Source organism: Macaca nemestrina, chromosome 9, assembly GCF_043159975.1.
Source record: "Macaca nemestrina isolate mMacNem1 chromosome 9, mMacNem.hap1, whole genome shotgun sequence".
NCBI lineage: Eukaryota > Metazoa > Chordata > Mammalia > Primates > Cercopithecidae > Macaca > Macaca nemestrina.
The window spans coordinates 10,573,154-10,598,156 of record NC_092133.1 but is presented as its reverse complement, the minus strand read 5'-3'; the positions used below and the strand labels follow the sequence as shown (position 1 = coordinate 10,598,156).

Sequence of the window (25,003 nt, the reverse complement as noted above, 5' to 3'; positions counted from 1 at the left end):
TGCACCGAGAGAATAGCCGCGGGAGTGTCATGCAAATTGCAGATTCTCGCTCCCGTTAGATTGCAGCCACCTGTTCTTGGCAAAACGTCGGAAAAGGAAGCCTGAGCTTGGAGGAAGCCGGTGGTTCAGCACCACCCGGGGCGAGCTCCTCCGTCCACCTGCCTCTGGCCTCTGGCCCCGCAGAGCGGATGCAAAGGAACCTGGAGTCCGCAGCGCTGAGGCCCTGTCTCATCCGCTAGAAGGAAAACATTTGCGTGTGAAAGTTGACTCTGAGCTGCAAGGCATCGAAATTATCTACATTTTGTGAATATATACGGGATATCTGTAAACGTCTATGTAACTCGCAGTGTTTTTTGTAAACTGGCCAAAAATATTCTATCTGATGTTGTCCATTTTGAGATCATATTTTTTCTCCTTACATTAGATTTCATAAAAATCACCATCTATTCCAAGGTGATGTCAGAAGGATGTTACCCAAGAACACATCTGCTGATACTAGGTTAGTTCAATTACATTTATTTCAACTGAGTTTACATCAGTAAATATTTACTGGGCCCTAGTACATGCTGGGAAACTATGCTATTGGGCAGTCAGATAAACGAGACAGTGGATCCGTTTTCTTGTGATTTATCGTATACATATACTTCATTTCAGTGAAATTCTTTTGCTCCAGATGACTTTTAAAATTTTTTCTAATGTTCTTTGAATATTCCACGAAAAAAACAAACTGCGTATAAAGAACTGCTTCTATAGGAATATTCCATCCATATCATTTTTGTTTGCATTTCAACAGATTACAGTTTTTACAAGAGATCATGGTTTTAACAGTTGGGTCACTGTATCCTCTGTAGATTTCCCTTATAGGAAATGGTTTCTTATAACCATTGCAGTCACTTAGTGACAGTGATCTGTGCCCTTAAAATTTTAGGGAATGATCCTTTTCCAGTTTATCATGATGTGTTTATTTCATTCTTTTTACTAATCCAGAAACTAGCTGTCAACCGTAATCCAACAGTATAATTAGTTTTTAGAAATTCCTCTCTTACAGATAACTAAGTTTTACACACACACACACACACACACACACACACTCTTTGCATTTGGATTTAAATGTTGTTCAGGACTCCATTGTTGCCAGATTTCCTGTCTCAAGACTATCAATTCATTTGAATAATCAGCAAAATCATCAGCCTCCTTTCAGCCTCTAAACTGGATTTAAAAGATTGACGTTTCTTAAAACTCAAATCGAGCTGGGCTGCAACTGCATGCCCAGAGGGACCTGAATCATACACACACTGGATAATGAAATACACTTAGATTTTATTAGTGGGTAATTCATGCTCAGAATCTTGGAACAATAATATAATTAAATAAACAACTGGGAGAAGGAACCAGATAAGTCAGGAGGTAAAATTATTTAGCTAAAGTTAGAATGGAAGTAAGGAACTGCATTTTAAAATTTTGAATTCAGCCATTAACTTGTGGAAAGAGAAGAGATAGAGAACCAAGTACCAGACTGGCAAGGAAGGAGGGCAAGAGTCTTTCAGCAGTAATATCATCAATGCAGTAGGCAGAAAGGTTGCTGTTGTGTGTTTATTGTGTCAGGAATCATACAAAGATGTGCATCCAGTTCAGGGTGTGTGAATGCATAAAGATCATCAACACTTTCTCATTTATGTCTCTTAAAAGATAATCACTTTAACCCCAACAATTTTCTCTCACTTCGTACAAAATCAAATAAAACAATATATATTTTTCTTTTACAAAAGGCAGTGAAAAAGCAGTTAAAGCATCGATTAAATCGAAATTTTTCAGTGAACCTTTGACATTCAAGAATCACTCAGTCACTTCATTCTACTGATTAAGTACTGCTTTTCTTTCATGGAGATAAAATAATTTCTCATTACTCAAGCAACCTTCTTGATTCTCATTTCTAGAGGATTCTAGAAAACAGTAAATGGAGCACACTGAGCCTGCAACTTTGGGGAGTGGCAGGACAGAGTGGAAGGGGATAGGCTTGTAGCTGTTGTTTTAGGATCCTTCAATAAGCAGCTCTAAAAGAAGCTGTGGGAGCTTTAACACATTGCAGAGTACCGTCTCCCAGGCTGTTCACCCTTCTGAAGGGGGGTTCCTCCAGGGCAAAGGCTGGTCTGTTTACATGCATCTTTCCAGAGCCTCTCACCAGGCCTGGCACCAGCGGAGGCTCAATAAATGTTTGTGGAAAGATGGGGTGGAGAGATAAAGCATAATATAAATATGAACGGGTTTCTTCAGTAGAACTTGAAACAATGGGAAATGAGAGACGCTGGTTTATAGGTGGAAACTCCAAAGAAATGAGAAAAAAAAATCAAGGCAAAATAATGCAGTTAATTGAGTAGAGCAAATATTTTCTTCTCTACATCAACTTTTCGTTAGCTTCACGGGCGTGTGCACATCCAGGGATAGGGAGAAAACTTTAGCACTATGGAATTATTGACCAAAATGGGATTCTTGTGTTTCAGAGACTAACTTAAAGGGGAGGGCGCCACAGACAGAGCTGTAAAGATCTTTCCCGCTTTCTATGCAGAGGGCGGCAGAGCGTCAGCCCCCCCCCCACGAAAACTACATTTCCCAGAATGCCGTACGCGGGCAGGAGAGGGCGTGAACAGAGCCTTGGCGCGATGGTCCTTGGGAGTTGTAGTTTCCACGCGTCCACCTCGAACGCCGTTGCCTCAGCGAAGTGGTAAAATGAGCCCACGTGATCGGAAAAGCAGCGGTTTCCCTTTGAGCCGGAACAGGATGACTGGGTTGACCGATGCTGGGCAGCTGAGCGGACCAATCGGCCGCCTAGACTGAGTCGTTGGCGTTTGAAATCAGCCAATGGCAGGTCTACGCTGGAGCTTCCTCTGCGCCTCCTTCGCCTAGCCTGCGAGTGCTCTGAGGGAAGCAAGGAGGTGGCGGCGGCGGTGGTAGCGAGCGGCGAGTAGTGGAAACGTTGTTTCTGAGGGGAGCCCAAGGTAGGGAGGCGAGGCGACCGTGTGCGGGAGCGGACTCTCCAGGGACTTCCCGGGTCTGCAACTGGCAGGGCCGTTCCGTTCGCAGGGGATCCCGTTTCATTTCTATTGTTTTCCCTTATATTTTTAGGAGTGTCCGGGCCGACGGGACCAGGGAGAAGGGAAAGGGAACGGTCTGGGGTCCGGGCATCGCTGCAGGCCGGGCTGGGTTTAGGGGGACTGCGGTGCCTGCCGGGCCGGTTTGGGCGCGGCGAGGGCCGGATGAGGGGACGAGTTCCGACCTTGGCGGGCTAGTGCTCGGCGCAGGCGCAGAGACTCCTCGCGGTCGTCGTCTCGGCCCCTCCCTCTAGGGTTCCCCACCGCCAGGCTATCCGTGCGCAGCCCCAGCCCGCGGGACCCTTGGGGACTCTGACTGGGCCCCTGTTCTGCAGATGACCGGTTCTAACGAGTTCAAGCTAAACCAGCCACCCGAGGATGGCATCTCCTCGGTGAAGTTCAGCCCCAACACCTCCCAGTTCCTGCTTGTCTCCTCCTGGGACACGTCCGTGCGCCTCTACGATGTGCCGGCCAACTCCATGCGGCTCAAGTACCAGCACACCGGCGCGGTCCTGGACTGCGCCTTCTACGTAGGTGCCCTCCCGCCCCGCTCCGGCCCTCTTCCTGTGTTACGATTCTCCACGTTAGGAGCGTTTCTTTTCCAGGGCTGGGTAGAGGCGTCTGTCGGTGGGGTTGTTTAGACAGTTCTTTAGCTTTTCAGGAGCACCTGCCTTGAACCGGTACCGTTTTAGGTTTGGGGATATGCAGACATTGGAAACTCCGTTTCCCCTTTCCATTAAAGGCTTGTGGAGTAACTCTGTAAACTTTCTGAACATAAATGATCATTATATTTGCAACAATACTGTTTTGGCTGCCGTACTGAACGAAACCGTTTAGGGGAAATGTATGTTTACCCTCAGCTAGCGTGTTGGCTAGAATAAAGCAGCCCTCCTTTAATTTCCTGACACAGGAGTTTAGTGACCACTTGCTTTTTTGTGCTGTTTTTTGGTTTGTTTACCATGAATAGTTGAGCCCAGTGCATATCCTCAGCATAAACTGAACACTTGCTTGTAGAAATAAGAACGTTGAAACCCTTTCAAAAGTTCTAGTTTTTAAATGGTTCAAAACTGTTTTATAGGATCCAACGCATGCCTGGAGTGGAGGACTAGATCATCAATTGAAAATGCATGATTTGAACACTGATCAAGGTAATGTGACAATATCTTTACCAGTTTGTTTTCTTGACTGGTGTCCTAAAGTATAAATGTTTGTGTAGGAAGAGTAGTTCCTAAATTGCTTAGTTACCAAGTTGCTTAAGTACAGGTAGCTTGAATTTAGGATTTTTTTGTTTAAATGATAACCATTGAGTTACTGATTACAGAACATTATGCATATATTTTTTTGCAGGAAAGCCAGTTGTGGTCACCATTGTCAGTGTTTACATACATTGACACTTAAGTATTTGGCCTTTATTTTGTTCTTAGAAGTGGGCTGGATCCCAGACTGGCCAACGTTTCATTAGGATTTTCCACTACAATGCTGATGTTTTGAGAGTTCAGTTTTCAGAAACTAATTTAGTTTTCAGAAGCTAAAGGTAGATTTAAAACCTCACAAAAAATAGGCAATCATGTCTATATTAATTGTGTTTGTTATAGTTATTTAGCAAAATATGTTTCAGTTGCAGTTTTTGAGTGAGTAACTAGATACATTTCCTTTCAGTTAAGTAATTTCTTACAGGTCCAGATATGAAATGACTTACTCAAATTTTTTTGGTGACATTGGGACAGTGTAGAGATTGGAATGGAACCCACATGCATAGAGCTGTCTAGCTGAGCATTTGTTTGCATGTATATTCATCAGACACAGATATCCTAAGGAGATAGGTTGGTACGGAGATACGACTAGATAGAAGATGAGTTGAGCAACGGGAGAATGGTTGGAGGATGGCCACATTTTGTCAAAAAAACTAAGCACCCAATTAGAAGAGGCTTTTGCATGAAAGTTACTTTCATCTGTAACTTATACTGCAGGTATTTGGTTTTGTTTGCCAGTAGCTTACCCTGTGTAATAAGTAAGCTTGGAGATCTAGGTTCTATTTGTTCAGAAACTTGGGGGGTAGGGAGAAACACTGAAAAGCAAACTTCTCGATTTTCAGTGTTACATAGAGAATTAGCTGTTTATTCTGTGAAAGTCACTGCCAAACTTCATGAAATCCTTTCTTTCTTTCTTTTTTTTTTTTTTTTTTTTTTGAGATGGAGTCTCGCTCTGTTGCCCAGGCTGGAGTGCTGTAGTGTGATCTTGGCTCACCACAGCCTCTGCCTCCCGCATTCAGGCAATTCTCCTGCCTCAGCCGCCCGAGTAGCTGGGACTATAGGTGCGTGCCACCATGCTCGGCTATTTTTTGTATTTTTTAGTAGAGGCGGGGTTTCACTATGTTGACCAGGATAGTCTTGAACTCTTGATCTTGTGATCCGCCCACCTTGGCCTCCCAGAGTGCTGAGACTAACCTTACTGTTTGAAGGTCAGGACCATATATTGTTCCTTCCTATATCCTTAGCAGTTGGCACAGATTCTGGTATGTAGTAGATGTTGAAGGAATAAATGAGATATGGTGGGAAGGTTCAAATTGAAAAGAAGGAAAATGTCTATTGAAAATTTGAACCACAGTGGAACCAAGTAGAATAATGAGAGGACTTCACTCCCAGTTCTCATAACCCTTTAGCCATGTAAATAAGTTTCTTAGCAGCATTGGCTTAATGTTCAACATAAATGTTGTTGATCCAGAAGACCAGAGTTCTCCATTCATTTGTTCATTCAACAGATGTTTCTTGAGCACCTAGCCTGTACCAGAGCTTGCACTAGATACCGGCAGAGATCACAGAGTTAAACGCAGTTCTTGATAGGAAATCTAGAATCAAATGAGGAAGATAACAGACATGCCACTGCTTTAATGTAATCTGAAATTCAAGACAGCCTTTGGTATGTGCCATACTAGTGAGTCATGTGAAGTGTGCACTGTAAGGTGAACAGAGAGGAGTGGATAACTTTGTAGTCATGGAGAGATTTTTCTGTCTGTAGTCATTTCCATGGGGTTGGATGAGGCAAATTGATTACAGTTGAATGAATGTTTCTTTTAATTGTTTATTTTAGGAATCTTTAGTAAAGGTAGTAAGGTAGATGTTGGGGATTCCCCCCCACTTTTTTTTTCCTATAGAAAATCTTGTTGGGACCCATGATGCCCCTATCAGATGTGTTGAATACTGTCCAGAAGTGAATGTGATGGTCACTGGAAGTTGGGATCAGACAGTTAAATTGTGGGATCCCAGAACTCCTTGTAATGCCGGGACCTTCTCTCAGCCTGAAAAGGTAGGCTCTTTATATTCATTGCAGGAGTTGATGGTTTTGGGGTGATTTTTGTCTTGATGCGTGATTGCTGACTATGTTGGTTGAATTTAAAGGTGAAAAGTCAACATGGGGGGGAAAAAGTTGACAGTCGATTTTATAAATCCAGCTACATAGAAATGCTTTAATGCAAAAGAAAATTAACTTTGGGATTTGGGGCCAACTTTTATTTGTCAGTTGTTATATTTGCTTCCATGTATTGTTAATGCTTTAAATCGCAGAATTGAGAAGCAACTCACTGCCTTTTCAGAGAAGTCATTTAGCAGACTGTTCGATTGTCTTAAATTGACACTCCATCCCAAACCAGAAAATTGGATGGAGCATCACTTATTTTCATTTGTTATCTGAGGTTTCTTTTGAGTTGACTGTTGAGAGGGCAAAATGGGTTATCATTTCAAGTTCAGTGAGAAAGGTGTTTTATGTTCCCTGGCTTCTACTGTTTATATATTTATTTTTTAATACTGATAGATGTAGTTTCAAGGCTCTTAGCGAACAAAGCTTTTTAAAACCGAAACTTTGTGTATTATTCTAACCTTTTGATCTGTATGATGAAAGTGTAATTGAGCATTCCTTCTGTATCCTCATCAGACTTTATCAGGTGGTAGTTAATTTTAAAGATTGATTGTTTTAGCAGTTTAAAGGCATCCCTCACTTGAGTCTATTTCCTCAGCGTAAATATACTATTCAATTCCTGTTAGCCATCATTATATACAATAGTGCATCCAAAAAGCCATTATTTTTGTCACATCACAGTCGAATCTACTCCTGGCAAGACCTTTGTTCAGAATAAAATAATTGCATTGTTTCTAGTTTTGATTTATGGTTGTATGTAACATGTTAAGAACTGTGATAAATTGCTGACAGAATATCATATAATGGACAGCCACACTGAATCAAGCTGCTTATTGGTTCAGCAAGGTTCATTATGTCACTTTTTTTAATACTTTCTTTGATAAATGTATATACCTAGTCAGTAGCATGACAGTGGTTTCACTTGATTTATGATCAGTGGGGATAGAAAGCACTATTAGAAGCTTGTGTGTCACCTATATAGTAAAGATTTAAGATAAAATTCCCAGTATGATTATACCATTATAAATCGATCTCTTTCTGGATTCTCTATTTTTGAAGTTTGGTACTTTATACATCTTAGATTAATTTTCATTTCATTGCAAACATTTTGTTTTCTGAGTAAGCTATGATAAATCTTAACAACATTTCTCACATTTAAATCTGCTTATATTAAATCTGTTGTTTTGAATCTTAATTTTAATTCCTTATTTTTCCCTTGGTCACATTAATTGTTGAATTTTAGGGCCAGATTCTAGAGAGGGGTGGGGCATGGCGTTGTTACAGCTGGTAACTTGATTCTTCTTCAGCTGATGGTATGTGGTTAACATACTAGTGATTATTAACAACATATGGCTTAAGTATTGAATGTTGCATAGACATCTTACCTTGCCATGGGGCCTCTACATTTTTTTATGGCGTTCTTCAGGTTTGAAAATGCTAAGTCAGATTAGAGTTCCTTATTAATTGAAAATAATAGAGCACAGTTGTGAATCGCAAGTCTAGATTTTTAAAAAGTGACTGAATATGATCAGGAGAATATTTTTTTTTGCCACCTTTTTAATGAGTTGGCTACCTCTGTTTTGTTTCCAAGTAACATTATATTTACAAATAAACCACTAAATGTTCGCTTGTAGGAAATTCTATGATTTATTATAAAGGAATTTTTGTGGAAAGTTTAATATTGAAGAAAGGCATTATGAGGGGAAAAAGAGGGGATACACTACTTTTAAAAATTTTCCCTAATGTTGAACTTCTGTCTTGAATGTGTAGTATTACGTCAGGGCACAAGAATTACTTTGTTGTATGTGTGTCAGACCACTGTCTTGTCTTTTAATTTTGAGTTTATATGCCACCAAAGGCTACTAAACATCTAATTAGTGGTGGCTCCCTCACTCTTCCTGGAAAGGCCTATTTATTCCATGTAACAACTGGGGGAAAAAAAAAATCAAGATTTTTAGAGTTGCAAAATGAAATATTCTAAAAGGTGATTATAGAAAAATAATTTTGAAAATGATTGTTTTATGAAAAGCCAGAAACCCATTAAACCCTACCTTGAATTATTTTATGGCTTTATTATCTCCTCCTTGAATTTTTTTTACACTTTTATGTTGTCTCTAAATGAAACATGAAGGCTGGGAAAAATAGTTTAATTTGTTTTAGTAATGGAGAGAATTAAGACTTCAAAAGCTCCTTTACAGAATTACTTAGAATGTACATTATATGATGCTTGGTGAAGTATGAAGAGCATCATGGGTGTGCTATTTTGTGCAAACTTGGTTTAAATAATTGCAGTATCTAAAATTGTTACTTGTGATTGGGGAATTCAGTCAGCTAATTTTTTATGGTTTTATGATCAGATGGACTTTATTTTGGGGCAAAATGCCATTTTTAGGCAAGTAGGTGATTTTTAGCAAGTTTTGGTCTTTCTTAAAAGGTATATACCCTCTCAGTCTCTGGAGACCGGCTGATTGTGGGAACAGCAGGCCGCAGAGTGTTGGTGTGGGACTTACGGAACATGGGTTATGTGCAGCAGCGCAGGGAGTCCAGCCTGAAATACCAGACTCGCTGCATCCGAGCGTTTCCAAACAAGCAGGTACTGAACTATACTCCCTCTTCTTTCTGGAATTTGAAAATAATATGATCTTATATTATAATGATTTGGCCACTATCCCCTAAAGCCTTCTTTTTTTTTTTTTTTCAGTAGTGATTTAGAATTTGCTGTTAGGTGTATTCCTTGATATTTTTGACAGCCATGTGTTAAAAGGAAGTGCGTTAACCCCCATTTTAGAGACGACCTTGATGTTCAGAGAGACCAAGTAATGTGCTCAGGAAGTGGTTTGAATAGAGGAGGTCTTCTGATCTTTTGTTGATCCTGGTCCAGGATGCTTCATAGGTATACAGAATCAAAGAGGGCTTTGCAGATATTTCAGTTTACAAAATGCTGAATTGAAATTTGTATCTGGATTTTAAGCTTATGGAATTTGCTGTTTTCTTTTTGCCTTTTTGTAACCCTAATGCTTATAGAGTTCTTTCCCCAGTTTGATAATAGAACTTTGTTTTTTTTTTTTTCTTAAACTCAACTGAGGTTACAGAGGCAGGGCCCCTCTTATGATGGATGTACAGGGTGCCCTTCCATCGCTAAATAAGATTAGCCTGTTTGTTAGTGATCTCCCTCCTCCCTCAGGTCCTTAAAGTTTTAAGAGGAGATGGTGGTGTGGTCAGTTGCAATAGAAATTTTGCAAGAGGAAAAGTCATTAAAAATAGAAGGTGTCTTTGGTATCTTATGGCTGTCCTTTGGTGGTTGTAGAACTTGAAGCAGGTATGTTATTCTCTTGGCTTTTTAACCTGCAAAGGCCAGTACCTCAAATGGTGATCACAGTTCCTTTTATGAGGAAATTGGAAGTTTCCATTGAAGATAAAGAATTGCAGTTATGTGAAACTTTAGAGATTTAAATATGTGATTAAAATATGCTTACATTGTGAACATTATTTTAATGCCATTATATCTAATATTTTCTATAAGATTATTTCTACTTTGTAATGGCAGTTAAAAAGTCGGATTTTACTGACTGACCTATTTCTTCATAAACAGTTTTCAGGAATAAATCTTTTTCATACCTTGAAGGATTAAAAAATCATAGATTTTGTATTTGGTGTGTTCTCTCTTATTTTTTAAGATATTGTCATTTCAAGGAAAGATGAGAAAACGTTTGAAATTGTAAACCACTTTTGAATGTCCCTGAAAGTCCTTGTGCAAACCTGACTTACTGTACTAAATGTAAGAAGTAGCATGACTGAGATGGAAGACTGGTGTTCCAGTTTATTTGGATTATTTCCAATGAAGGAAACACAATTCTTAACAGTTGTTCGTGATGAAGAGGCACAGAACATAGAAGAATATATTTTAACTGAGGGAACAAATTTGAGTCTGCTGGGCAGGACAACAGGACAACAAATAAGCGACACTAAAACACTTTAAATTTTGTTTAGGTTTGATGAAATAACTAGACATTTTTTATTGTAATGTGCAAGGCCCTGGTACCTATGAGGAAAGCAAGTGATGCCAGTCTTATTTTCTTTTTAAAGTCATCGTAACTATGTTAGTACAGCCTAAACGCTTCATTAAAGCCTGCTGTACTTCTCATTTCTGAAATAATCACTCTTTAGTGTGGGTTGAATTTGGGAATTAGCACCTTGTTTTTGGAAGCTGGAATTTACCATTTTTTCCCTCTGGTTCTGTCTTGGCAGGGTTATGTATTAAGCTCTATTGAAGGCCGAGTGGCAGTTGAGTATTTGGACCCAAGCCCTGAGGTACAGAAGAAGAAGTATGCCTTCAAATGTCACAGACTAAAAGAAAATAATATTGAGCAGATTTACCCAGTCAATGCCATTTCTTTTCACAATATCCACAATACATTTGCCACAGGTAAAGTATGGCATGCTGACCTATATTTAATTATTATATTATTTGGTGCTTGCTTTTTATGGTATTTAGTGAGAAAAAATCTATACAATGCTTTATGGAAATGTAATTTTCATGACCTTAAAAATTAACTGTTAAGATAATGGTTATTTCTGTGTCTGGTGTTAAGAACCATTTTAACTATTTTGAAATTACTTCCAGGTGGTTCTGATGGCTTTGTAAATATTTGGGATCCATTTAACAAAAAGCGACTGTGCCAATTCCATCGGTACCCCACGAGCATCGCATCACTTGCCTTCAGTAATGATGGGACTACACTTGCAATAGCATCATCATATATGTATGAAATGGATGACACGGAACATCCTGAAGATGGTATCTTCATTCGCCAAGTGACAGATGCAGAAACAAAACCCAAGTGAGTATGCTTCACCTGTATTTGAGCCTTTTCTTGCATTCAACCCAGGATTTATTAATTTTTCTAAATTCATGAATAGCATTGTTGATGCCTGCTCGATATTACAGCTGACTGTAGGGTTGGAGTTGATGTTATCATGTTCTCCCAAGCTTTCAATATCCGTAGGTTGATAGACGTCTGATGGATAAAATTGTGTCTAGTTGTTTTGTACAGAAGAATGTCAAACTCTCATTCTTCTTGAATAGGCTCTATTATTTGAATCTCTGGAGTTATTACCAGCTCATTGCTTCAAAATTAAGTTGAGGAATTCAAGAATAATTTATTTTAGTAAATTCTATTTAAGATGTTTAAGAATTTGAACTGCCAAAAATCTTTCCTCTCCACAGAGGTTGTTTCTTTAATATTAACACAAAGTAAGTGACCTTCAGGTCTTATTGGAAACCCAGAGTAATATGGCCTTGCCTGGAATTGCAAATTTCCTTAGTTTTGAAATTTTCGTAGACGTCTTTGGTTCTTGGTTGTAACTGTTGACTGAGAAGAGACATTTACATTTTTTGATACCAACAGGGCAAAGCTTTTTATTTAATTACCTCCACCAGGCTTAAGGGAAATCTGATACTTCGGCATGTGTTAAACTATAAAATATCTACCCCAAGTGTGTTTGCCCAGTTCCCTGTCCCCTCTCCCCAGGCCCTTAAAGGAAGTTCTTGATACATATTTGTGGAATAACTGAATGTTTTCAGGATTCTTATACTTTGCTGAGTTAAATTGGGTGTGGTACCTTTGCTGATTGGTTGAGCCTCTGAGAGGGGGCAGAGTATTAAATATTCCATATCAGATATGCTTTTATAGGTTTGACTTTAGAAAAGTCTTAGCATGTGAAGCCTGTTGGATAAAGGGCTGTGTTTGCATTTAATCTGTCACTTTTGTATCTCCTGTCCTGGCTGGCCATTTTGATCTCATGCTGTTCTTTTTTTCTTTTGAACTTGTAGGTCACCATGTACTTGACAAGATTTCATTTACTTAAGTGCCATGTTGATGATAATAAAACAATTCGTACTCCCCAATGGTGGATTTATTACTATTAAAGAAACCAGGGAAAATGCTAATTTTAATATTATAACAACCTGAAAATAATGGAAAAGAGGTTTTTGAATTTTTTTTTTTTAAATAAACACTTTCTTAAGTGCATGAGATGGTTTGATGGTTTGCTGCATTAAAGGTATTTGGGCAAACAAAATTGGAGGGCAGTGACTGCAGTTTTGAGAATCAGTTTTGACCTTGATGATTTTTTGTTTCCACTGTGGAAATAAATGTTTGTAAATAAATGTAATCAAAATCCCTTTGCATTCTTTCTGGACCTTAAATGGTAGAGGAAAACGCTCATGAGCCATTTGTTTCTTTTGCTGGTTATAGTTGCTAATTCTAAAGCTGCTTCAGACTGCTTCATGAGGAGGTTAATCTACAATTAAACAATATTTCCTCTTGGCCGTCCATTATTTTCTGAAGCAGATGGTTCATCATTTCCTGGGCTGTTAAACAAAGCGAGGTTAAGGTTAGACTCTTGGGAATCAGCTAGTTTTCAATCTTATTAGGGTGCAGAAGGAAAACTAATAAGAAAACCTCCTAATATCATTTTGTGACTGTAAACAATTATTTATTAGCAAACAATTGATCCCAGAAGGGCAAATTGTTTGAGTCAGTAATGAGCTGAGAAAAGACAGAGCATATCTGTGTATTTGGAAAAATAATTGTAACGTAATTGCAGTGCATTTAGACAGGCATCTATTTGGACCTGTTTCTATCCCTAAATGAATTTTTGGAAACATTAATGAGGTTTACATATTTCTCTGACATTTATATAGTTCTCATGTCCATTTCAGTTGACCAGCCGCTCGTGATTAAGGTTAAAAAGAAAAAAATTATAGTGAGAATGAGATTCATTTCAATGTAATGCACTAAAGCAGAACACGAACTTAGCTTGGCCTATTCTAGGTAGTTCCAAATGATATTTTTGTTGTCAAACTTTAAAATTTATATTAATTTGCAAATGTATGTCTCTGAATAGGACTTGGACCTTTTCTGACATTTATTTTATCCGTGATGTATTTTTTAAAAATTCTTTTGATACAGAGAAGGGTCTTTTTTTTAAAGTATTTCAGTGAAAACTTGGTGTAAGTCTGAACCCATCTGTTGAAATGTATTTTCTTCATTGCAGGTCCACCTAATCATCCTGTGAAAGTGGTTTCTCTATGGAAAGCTTTGTTTGCTTCCTACAAATACATGCTTATTCCTTAAGGGATGTGTTAGAGTTATTGTGGATTTCTCTGTTTTCTGTTTTACAAGAAACTTGTCTATGTACCTTAATACTTTGTTTAGGATGAGGAGTCTTTGTGTCCCTGTACAGTAGTATGAAGAATTCCCCCTTCTGTCTCCTAGCAAGCCCAGTTGCTGTATCTGAACAGTTTGAGCTCTTTTTGTAATATAATCTAGACCTGTTATTTCTGTGCTATCTAATAAACGAGATTCAGAACCCTTGAATGTTGGATGTTTTTGAATGTTGGTAATTAATATAATTTACTGAAAAAGGCTTGTGTAAAGCAAAACTCGTCATCACAGGCATGTTGGGGGATGACATTTTACCTTTAAGTCCACTCTGCCTCGTTTAATTGTCTCCTCTGATGTGTGTTGGGGATTCAGTCCTGCATAAAGTGATTTGTTGGAGTTCAGCCATTTCCCTCATGCCCCCTTGTGCCCTCTCGGTGGATCAGCAGGGCCTTTGAGCCAAGTGTACAGCTTCACTCAGGATGGGCAGAGACTATGTGGCAGCCGCTGGGGACCTTTTGGCTCAGTGCTCTCCTACTAGTGCCGGTGCAGTGGTGCTCAGGTAGCTTGTACATCCCTGTGTTGATGTAGTCATAGTCCACACACAGCCAAATGACAGACCCTTCTGTACTTAGCCATCAAATACCAAATCACAGTGAAGCCCTTGGGATGGTAAATAATGTAATAGCCAGGGACTAACTAATGATATTAGTTCTTTCGTGTGATTATGTGCTTCTAAAAGTCCCTGACCACTTGGTTGAGGACAGACCGTAAGTTTAAAACATTGTATAAGTGAAAGAAATAATATAGTATTGTTATAGGTAACCAAATTAAAGTAATGTGGACTTGTTTTTGAGGTGCTGAGGGAGGGCTTATTTTATGGTTCCATGTGGATGTCCTCTTGTCTCTGGATATCAAATGTACCTCCCTCCATCTCTACATACCCCTTAACCAGCTCTTCACGGTTTGCTTGTTTATGGTCATAGCTACCTTCTCCCCAAATTACCCAGATGTAGTTACCTTGGTCTCATTGGTTTCTCTTACCCACATTCTTTAAGTGTCTCTTCTGTTTATCTTTTCTTCCTACTGCTACCATCCCATGGCCTTCTGGGTGAATGTGGCAGCCTCCAGTTTCTGCCTTAAGCCCTCCATCTAATAGAGCAGTGACTTTTGAACATTGTAGTTGTGACCCAAGTAAGAAATACATTTTGAACTACAGTTCAGAACACAGAGGTCAGTATAGTATGCATGACAGACAGAAGGGTCCTGAAACACGACTTGCCCTTCCTGCATGTGATGTATCTGGTGCATGTGTACATCTTTGTTTTTTAAGAAATCCTGGTTATGGTACCTTGAATTGGTTTTACAACAAATGCCTGTCACCTGCAATTTGGAAAAACTGCTCGATCAGATTTCTAAAAATTTTCTAGAAGATTTTTAAAAACTGTATTCTTATGTCATACTTGGAATCCTCCACTGCTTCCTGTTGCTCATAGTCGCCCTTCAGCGATTTCATAAGGAGGTGTGCTGCTTCCCAGGCTTCCAGATCATCAGGAAGGGGCCGCGGACTGTAAGGTGCTCTCAGAAGATGGGACTAACTAACCCTTGTTGGGAATATAAATAAGCGTGTGGGATGGGAATGTTAAAGTGATAGCAGTATCTGGTTCTGAGTTCTGTTGTGTAAAAACTTAAAGGTATATTAGCAGGTTAGCCTTTGTTCTGTGGGAAATCCAGGCCTTGTTAGAAGGACCAAGGCCAGAATGCCCAGTTTAGCGTTGGCATTCAGACCCTTCATTGTTTTTCCTCCATTATCTGTTAAACTCCTGCTTTACCAAAGGTATTTTCTATACCCTAATAACTCTAGCTTCCTTCCCTCAGTGGCGACTCAACGCACATTAGCCTACTGAGAGCTTAGATCACTACAACGAATCCTTATAAATTTGTTTAACTCAGTTTTCCCCAAATTCGTTTGAGCCGGTTGGTTCTACTTTTTCTGGTCTTGTTCCCACAATCATTTTACCTTTTACCACTCCCGCAGAAAACACGGGGGTTCTTCTGTTAGCTGAGAGCCAGGTTACTTTCTTTTTTTTTTTTTTTTTTTTTTTTAAGACGGAGTCTCGCTCTGTAGCCCAGGCTGGAGTGCAGTGGCCGGATCTCAGCTCACTGCAAGCTCCGCCTCCCGGGTCCACACCATTCTCCTGCCTCAGCCTCCTGAGTAGCTGGGACTACAGGCGCCCGCCACCTCGCCCGGCTAGTTTTTTTGTATTTTTTAGTAGAGGCGGGGTTTCACCGTGTTAGCCAGGATGGTCTTGATCTCCTGACCTCGTGATCCACCCGTCTCGGCCTCCCTGACGCTTGTGTTGATTCCCAAATCTCAGTTTGCCCAGGGGCATTCTCTTTCTGAATTGCTCTTTCAGGATTTGATTTGAATCCTGCAAAGTCCTGTTCAAAACCCCCTTTTCCATGAAGCCCTTCTTCCTTGTTGCAGCTCACAAATAAGTATGCCCTTTCTCAAAACATGTATGAAACACCTCCCGCTTGTATACCTTTAGCAGTAGTTACTCATATTGCCTGGCATTTAAACATTTTTGTATGCATACATCTTGCTTTCCTGCTTACAGCAAGAGCAGGACCACATCTTTTTGTATGCTCTGGTACATGCCTGTTGGACCACTTTGATATTGCTAAATTATATAGACTCCTTTTAAAATAATTTGAAATATAATTTTGGAGTATAGACATCTTGTCCAGTGCATTAGACAGGTGACCTTTGACTTTGTTCATTAAGCATTTAGTAAGTCTCTTAGAAGTGATATATTTACTGTGGAGAAATTCAGATAACATGCAAAAAATGAAACGTACTGTCACAATCCTATAACTTAAAAATTCCTTTCCAGCTTCAGAGAGGTATTTGATGAAAATTGTATATATTTAAGGTATACAATGTGTGTTTTGATACATGTATACATTGTGAAATGATGATTACCACAACCAGGCTAATAAACATCTCCATCACTTTGTTAAATTGAGTTAAACAAATTTACAAGTTGACAAGTTACATTTACAAATTTATGTAATATTTTTATGTGGTGAGAATACTTATGATATAATCTCAGCAAATTTCAAGTATACGATACATTATTACTAATGATAGCCACCACACTGTATGTCAGGGCTCCAGAACTTACTCATCTCAGAGGAGGTAGCTACTTTTAACATTTTTGGTATATATCCATCCTTCAGGATTTTCTGTATATTTCTCTAACAGTAAAAGTTTTTGTTAGCCACATCATGTGAAATGCCTGGGTAGACAAATTTAAAGATGTTATTTGGGATGGTGTGACTTGTACAAGCCACATAGCCTGCATGGTGTCCACTTTGAGGGGGATGCCTGTAGCTATACTTAGAAGTCATCCCCTAGAGCAAGCTTGTCCAATTTGTTGTCCATAGGCCACATGCTGCCCAGGATGACTTTGAAGGTGACCCAAAACAAATCCATAAACTTTTGTAAAATACGAGATTTTTTGCGATTTTTTTTTTTTTTTTGAAACAGTCTTGTTCTGTCGCCCAGGCTGGAGTGCAAGTGGCATGATCTCCGCTCACTGCAAGCTCCGCCTCTCGGGTTCAAGCGATTCTCCTGCCTCAGCCACCCAAGTTGCTGGGATTACAGGCACCCACCATCATGCCCAGCTGATTTTTATATTTTTTTTTTAGTAGAGACAGGGTTTCACCATGTTGACCAGGTTGGTCTCGAACTCCTGACCTCAGGTGATCTGCCCTCCTTGGTCTCCTAAAGTGCTGGGATTACAGGCACGAGCAACTACACCCGCCTGTGACTTTTTTGTTGTTTTTTCAGCTCATCAGCTATTGTTAGTGTATTTTATGTGTAGCCCAAGACAATTCTTCCAGTGTGGACCAGGAAAGCCAAAAGATTGGACACCCCTGCCCTAGAGCATCTGAAGCCTGTATACAAAAGAGCCTGTGGCTATGACTAACAGGATTCTGGCCATTAGGAATTCTGTGACATGGAGGGAAAATGGCAACTTCAAATTTGTACCCCCAGGTATCATGTGGGCAGGTGCTCCCTGTGGCTGGTGATAGTTGTGAGTGAGCCTTGCACGGACTTTCCCTCTGTTGGCTGTTGCAGAGTGAGGGGCTGCAGGTGCCTACTTAGGTGCCTATGGCTAAGATGTTCCTGAGCAAGTGGGGGCCAGTTAGTATATATAATGTTTACAAAATTTGGATCATGTTACATAAATATCTTGCTTCATGCACTTAATATGAAATTTTGCCCATGATTTATTTTTTACCTTAGTTTTAAGGGCCACCTAGTTAGTATTTGATTATTTGAACAACTATTTGGTGCCTGCGATGTGCCAGCCCCTGCTAAGTTCTGGGGTTCAAAACACTGACAGCCGCTGTGATACCACAGCGTGCCCACATTTTGTTTTCAAGAACTTGGCCAACCTTTGGTCCTCACAGCCACTGCCCTGGTAGTAAGGGACTTAGTTAAGTTTGGTGACTGCTTGAAGTCTAAGATCAGCAAAGTGGCTAATGCAGGCACTGTGACAGTCTGAGCACTAGGAAAAGCAGTGTGGGTAGAAATTCCCTGTTCGAGAGCCTTCTGGTTATACTTTAAAAATAAGGGAGCCTAGCATCTTGTCAAATCTTTGAGCCCACTCACTTGAAGGGCCTGTCACTCATCCAGAATTGAATCTGCTAGTTTAACAGGTCAGGCAGTGTGATGTGACAGCGTGAATCTTAGAGTCCAGCCTTTGAACCTGGCTTTGAATCCTGACTTTACTGCCTATTTAGGGGGCCACTAGCTATGTTAATTTGTGAGCCTGGGCAACATGGCGAAACCCATCTCTAGAAAAGATACAAAAATTAGCTGGATGTGGTAGTGCATGCCTGTAGTTCATAGCTACTCTGGAGGCTGAGGCAGGAGGATAACCTGAGCCTGGGAAGTTGAGGTTGCAGTGAGCTGAAGTTGCACTACTGCACTCCAGCCTAGGTAACACAGCAAGACCTTGTCTGCTGAAAGGAAACTGCTGTAATTAGTCTTAATAGCATAAATCAGTGCTTTTCCAAGTGAAAGATGGGCTACCCAGAGATATTTCAAAGACTGAGGTGGGGAAGTCAAAGGAGAGAAGAATCATGAAACTAACACTGTGTTTGCTCCTCAGATGTCAACCTTGTCTTAATCTAAAAAAAAAAAATTTCTGAGTCGTTGTTTCCTCATCTGTAAAATGAAGAGAATACCTAGATCGTGGAGTTATGAACAAGTATGTTAAATATTTATCAGAGTGTGCCTGACACAGTGAGTAGAAAATATCTGCTCTCTTTGGATGAAAAATATTTAACACTTCCCTCTCAGATATAATTATTAGCTGACGTTTTAGATTCTTTTTTCTTTTTCATAAGTTAATGTAGTTCTCAGATATCTATGGGATTTCTAGTTCTTTTTTTTTTTTTTTTTTTTTGAGACGGAGTCTCACGCTGTTGCCCAGGCTGGAGTGCAGTGGCGCGATCTCGGCTCACTGCAAGCTCCGCCTCCCGGGTTCCCGCCATTCTCCTGCCTCAGCCTCCTGAGTAGCTGGGACTACAGGCGCCCACCACCGCGCCCGGCTAATTTTTTGTATTTTTAGTAGAGACGGGGTTTCACTGTGGTCTCGATCTCCTGACCTTGTGATCTGCCCGCCTCGGCCTCCCAAAGTGCTGGGATTACAGGCTTGAGCCACCGCGCCCGGCCGGATTTCTAGTTCTTAAATATGCCAGTATTTTTTTCTGTTAAAATGTTGGTGAACTATTTTAAACATTCAGAAAAACTCGGGATCATACCCGTAAACCCACTGTCCAGATTTTACAATGTTTAATGTTTTTCCGTATTTGATCTCTTCATTTTAAAATAAAGTTTTTCAAATGCTTGAAGCCTCATTTGTACCCCTCCCTTGCCCCATTTCCATTTTCCACTTTTCTTCAGTGTTGTACCCATTTATTGCTTTTTTTTTGCTTATGCAGTAGCCATATAAAATACGGGCTTTGCGTTTTTGCAAGTTTGTAGAAATGGTAACTGGTAACCGTTTCTATCCCAGAATAAGCCCACCCCCATTTAACATCCAGTGTGGTTAATAAGATATAGGAAAGGGAAAGGGACAAAGCTACAGTCCATCACTGACCAGGAAACAACTTAGCAGCAGCGAGGTTGGGCAGGGGAGTGGCGGAGCTGAGCGCGCCCTCATTTGAGGTCAGCCGCCATTTTTGTGGTGGAATGGCATTTGTCTCTGACTTGGTGAAAACTGCAGAATCCCACAGAAGTTGCTCTTTTCCTCAGGAAACTATGTGAGCGTGTTAGTATTCAATAGATGAGGTGGATTAAAAACAACATCTGTGTTGACATCTGGGGAGCAAACACAGCGCTAGTTTCATGGTTCTTCTCTCCTTTGACTTCCCCACCTCAGTCTTTGAAATGTCTCTGGGTAGCCCATCTTTCACTTGGGAAAGTACTGATTTATGCTATTAAGACTAGTTACAGCAGTTTCCTTTCAGAATGGCACCCGTATGTTGCCTTTGGAACTAGCACTAAGAGAAATGAAAGAAAGCTGCTGTGCCAGTGGCTGCAAATACCAATTGGACCATTGAGTACAAAGGCACTTTCCCCTTGATCAGTGGTGTGTTGTAACGGTGCTTTCATTTTCGAAGGATGCCCACGGAACTTGTCCTGGGGTGGTTGTAGGGCACTTAGTTGGGAATCATTTTGTGTCCTGATGAAAAAAAATTGGAAGGTAAAAACTAGACTGTACTGTGATTTATAGAGGGCTGTAATTGGGAGAACATGACGTGAGTTGGCCAGCCCATTTAATATAACTCATGATTTGGCAAATGGTCTTCAGACTTATTTTAAATGAAAAGCAATTGGTTTTATTTTGTTGTTTTGCTTTCCTTAAATACACCACTGGTATAACTTTCCAAATCACCTGACTTGAGTAGAAAAAAGGAAAATGAAATGTTTTACTGAGCTTTATTTTAGCAGGTGTCACATTTCAGTAATTGAAGGTTCATTTCCAATGGTTTACTTGATTAACTAATTTCGCAAGAAATATTCTTTCACCTCTGACCATATTAGCCAACTCTGTGCAGTTAACACAAACCTGAAGAAGCCATACAAATTATACCTACTGGTCTCAGAAGCACCTAAGTTTGCTTTTCCAATGTTGTAACGAAGTACCTTTCATCCCCTTTATAGGACTCTGTTATAGGCTATTGCAGTAATTTAAAACCTATGTACCTAGACTCCTGACCTTGTTATAACATCACTTTATAATTCTCAAAATACTTGGCTCTTGAAGATTTTCTTAGCACCAGCCATGTATTCTTAAAGAGCCCAGACAATTTGTCTTCTGTGTTATATTACCCTCCTCAGCTGCTAAGACCTAACATTCTTACTGAATTGTCTGACAAAAAATCCCTCAGTTCCTTCATCATTTCACAGGCTAACATGGCATTCAGTTATTAGCATTCTCCAGGTAAAGAAATACCCTTGCACGGAATAGTAGCAATGTATGCCTTCATCAAGCTTTGGATATAGAAGCAACTCTCTTGCTGGGTTCACAGTTAGTTCATCAAAATTGCTGGTGATGTGGAGAAACACAGCTTTCCATATGTGACTCTAGCATAAAGGTGATCATGGAAACAGAGGACAAGTATACCAATAAGCTTCTCAACACAATACCTTTTGTTGCTCGTGTTCATCAGGTGAACATTGACCTCAGTTGCTAGTAGACGTCTAGAATGGGCATTGTTTGTTGAGAGCTTGTTACTTGGTAGCTTGGCTTTCTGGTCCCTTTAGTTATACTAGTAGAATATATATTGTTAATTGTGTACTGTTAGAATGTAGAATTCACCTTTGCATTGCTTAACTTTGCAATAGGACATGCTATCTCCAAACATCCTGTACTTGTGTTGCCAACCATTACCCAGGGTTTTACTTTGTTTGTTTGTTTATTTATTTATTTATTTATTTTTGAGACAGAGTCTTGCTCTGTCGCCCAGGCTGGAGTGCAGTGGCAGGATCTCGGCTCACTGCAAGCTCCGCCTCCCAGGTTCTTGCTATTCTCCTACCTCAGCCTCCTGAGTAGCTGGGACTATAAGCGCCTGCCATCACGCCCGGCTAACTTTTTGCATTTTAAGTAGAGACAGGGTTTCACCGTGTTAGCCAGGCTGGTCTCGATCTTCTGATCTCGTGATCCACCTACCTCAGCCTCCCAATGTGCTGGGATTACAGGCATGAGCTACGGCGCCCGGCCCAGGGTTTTGCTTTTGACTCAACTCTAAAGCTATTTAAAAGTTAGATCAATTGCGTTTATTTGGACTCCACTGACACAGAATATGATAAATTGACATGATAGGAAAAAAATCAAATGAGATTACAGAGGATATCCTAACTCCTAAATTGTGAATTCTTTATAGATTTTAACACATTGTTAATAATAGTTGTGATATTTGACCTGCATATTGAACAAGACCTCTGCATGGAAGCACTTGACTAGCTGTCTGCATTACTGAGGTTGGATACATTTAATATTTCTAAGAAAACACTTTTTGGCTGAAAACAATAAATCAGTTTGATTTACCCAAGACCTCCCATTCAGAATAACCCTATGGAAACATGCAGGGAAACTAGCCTATGTGGATGAACTGGGAAATAATTGGAGTAATGCAAAATTTAAATTTGAACTTTTAATTGAGTCAAGACAAAATTTTATTTGGCCACTAGTCAAAACTTTAGCAAAGGTTTTCTTATTCACTTTTGACTCCAAAATAAATAGAACTCAGGAAAAAGGTTTCTCTTTTGGGCCGTGTTTAGATTTCTTTGGCCAACATTCCTGATCAAATTCATCTTTTTAATCTAAACTGGCTTCTCCCTGATTAGAGCTTAGTAAAATGGATGAGAAGAAAAAATAAGATTAAGGGAAGTTGTTTTTAATACCTGTTGCTATAAGCATCTAGTTATTGATTTGGAATTACGAGGACAGATATGCTTGTCCTGCTTTTGGACAACTCAGGAGAGCCTGGTAAGAGAAGGAAGAGGACTTGCTGGGCAGATTGACAGCTGCGCCAGAGTATGAGCCGATAAGATTTGTGGGTGGAATTGTCATTGCTTTTGTGAGACAAGGATTAATCTTTATTTTTATTAGCTCTCCAGAAATAGAGATAAAGATCAGGAATTGGAAACTGAAGAAATCAGTTTGAAACAGGCCTCCTCTGAGCTATTTTGAAACCTGCTGAATGTGGTTCTTTCAACCCTTTGGACATCCAGGAATTGATATCTAAAAAGCTTCTTAAAGCTCAGCCTCTTAACTGGATGCTGAGGGCCTCTGAGAAAACATGGAGTCATGGCTGTTCTAATGGAGTCATACATCACTGCCAACTGCTTGCTGGAAAAAATAGGAGTCTTTCACAAGAGCCTCATAACCTTCAGGGATTAGAAGCCTGTGCCAGGCTGAATGTTACAGTGGCATGCCATTGAAGGTCTTCTCTTGACCACTGCTTACAGGTAATCATGAAGGTCTGTAATTCAGGGCATATGGTGTCTTCTCTTTTTGCTCTGTTTCTCTCTCACTTCTTTCTTCGTGTCTCCCTTCCTTCTTTCCTTCAATCAATAAACAGTAAAAGGCATTTGTGCACAGTTTGACTTAGGAAAATGTGGCTGGTGGGGTTTTGAAATAGTTGTTTGCTACTTCATTATGCCATTTGGTCCAGGTGGTGGTGGGTGGCAATGGATAAATGAGCCTGTTGGCATGCCCATAAGCCCAAGAGTTGGATCTGATCTAGCATGCATATGCCATGAAGGAATTGTGTCTTTTGAAGGCATGGTGACATGGCCCATTTTACTTACAGTGCAGTGAAACCTTGAAACACGTATTGTGGAGGGAATCTTCCAGGCAGCAGCTTAGGACATGCGCTTATCCTCACTTGTAGGCCTCGCTCAGGTTTATCTGAACACGGAGTTTCAGAAGATAATAGGTACTTGGGGACACCACCAGGTGTTAAAATTGCATATTAATCAGGTGGTTATTGGGATACTGTATAGATTTTTCAAGTCTAGTAATTTTGGAGGGAGGAAGATGGGAAAATATTGTGAGTTTGTTCTTGAAATTTCCATTCTGAAATAAGACTTCATAAGAGAATGTAGGGTAGTGATAATGGCTTTGGGCTAGTTGTTAGGAGACATGTGGCTTGGGAGATCATGCTTGAAGACCTTGAGTTACCTTCTGACCATATCTCAGTCATGATTTTAATCACATCCTCAGCCATTTGAATTATTTAGTATCTTTTTGAGATTACATATTTTACTCCTAATTATATGACAAAGATATATACCATGAAATATTTATCATGTAATTATGATTAAAATGTGCAGTCTCCCCAAAGATGTGAATAATCACTTTAAGTATTCTATATTTAATTAAAGGAGGCTGGTGGACTGTGCTGGGTCAACTTGGTTAAGCTGAGAACTACATTTCCCAGCGTCCCCTTCCCTTTATGCTTCCGAGTTAGAGCTGGCCAAAAGGGGAACACACACAGACCGGGAAGCCTGAAGAAACATGGTGGCCATTTATCTTTGGGGTTTCTTGGCTGTCAGGTGCAGTGATGGATGGTTGCAGAGGTGCCTGAGAGAGTTTAACTTCTCTTTACTCTTTGGCTTTGCCCAAGGGCCTGCCACCAGATGCTTGACTGCAGACCCACAGGACATTAGCTACACAGCCTTTCCTCAGATTCTTTTTGCAGTTCTGTGGTGGCTGAATGTGCCTGGCCTCTCTGACTGCTTGTGCTTGCCGAACCTCCAGCACCCCATCCAGACCTTCATGCCTCCCCCACAGCTCCTCCCACAACTACAAGGTCAGATTCCTATAATAAAGCCCTGTTCCATGAGCTCCTGGAACTCTGCTTCCCTGTCTGAACCCTGACTGGATACAAGGAGTAAGAGAGTTACAGGCAAGTGTGAACGAAGTCTGTTCAAAAGGGCTTTCGTTCTTTTAAAGCCTTTTGCTTTTAAAGTTGTTGTGAAGGGCAAATGTTTAGAGGTGGATGAAGGTGCTAAAACCTTTCAGCTCCTGTGGTCTCTAGAACATAATGAGAGTCTTTTTCATATGAAGATGATCCTTCTGACCCTCCACCATTTCTGAAGGTGGATTTGTACTGATCAGACAAATTCAGATTTGTGAAACCTAGAACAGAATCAATACTCACCGCACATCTATCTGTCCTTCATCCCTTCGTCTCTCTTTCCCTCTCATATGACCCTTATGCTTTTAGGACTTGTGGTGGGGA

At 40.2% G+C, this 25,003-nt stretch overlaps 1 protein-coding gene across 3 annotated transcripts in view; it reads left to right on the top strand.

The window, feature by feature from the left end:
- The first annotated feature begins 2,739 nt into the window (after positions 1-2,739).
- LOC105470018 (BUB3 mitotic checkpoint protein) overlaps positions 2,740-25,003 on the top strand; it is a 39,199-nt gene continuing 16,935 nt past the window's right edge. The window contains exons 1-8 of one of the 3 annotated variants that reach the window (XM_011721731.3): positions 2,741-2,996; positions 3,425-3,619; positions 4,168-4,237; positions 6,244-6,395; positions 8,938-9,096; positions 10,752-10,929; positions 11,128-11,344; positions 13,563-13,885. In XM_011721731.3, the coding sequence (XP_011720033.1) occupies positions 3,425-3,619; positions 4,168-4,237; positions 6,244-6,395; positions 8,938-9,096; positions 10,752-10,929; positions 11,128-11,344; positions 13,563-13,572 (981 nt within the window). In that variant the 5' untranslated portion in view covers positions 2,741-2,996 and the 3' untranslated portion in view covers positions 13,573-13,885. Of the gene's footprint in view, positions 2,997-3,424; positions 3,620-4,167; positions 4,238-6,243; positions 6,396-8,937; positions 9,097-10,751; positions 10,930-11,127; positions 11,345-12,336; positions 13,886-25,003 lie in introns of those variants that run through there. The other 2 variants (XM_011721722.3, XM_071068973.1) reach the window with 2 other exon arrangements.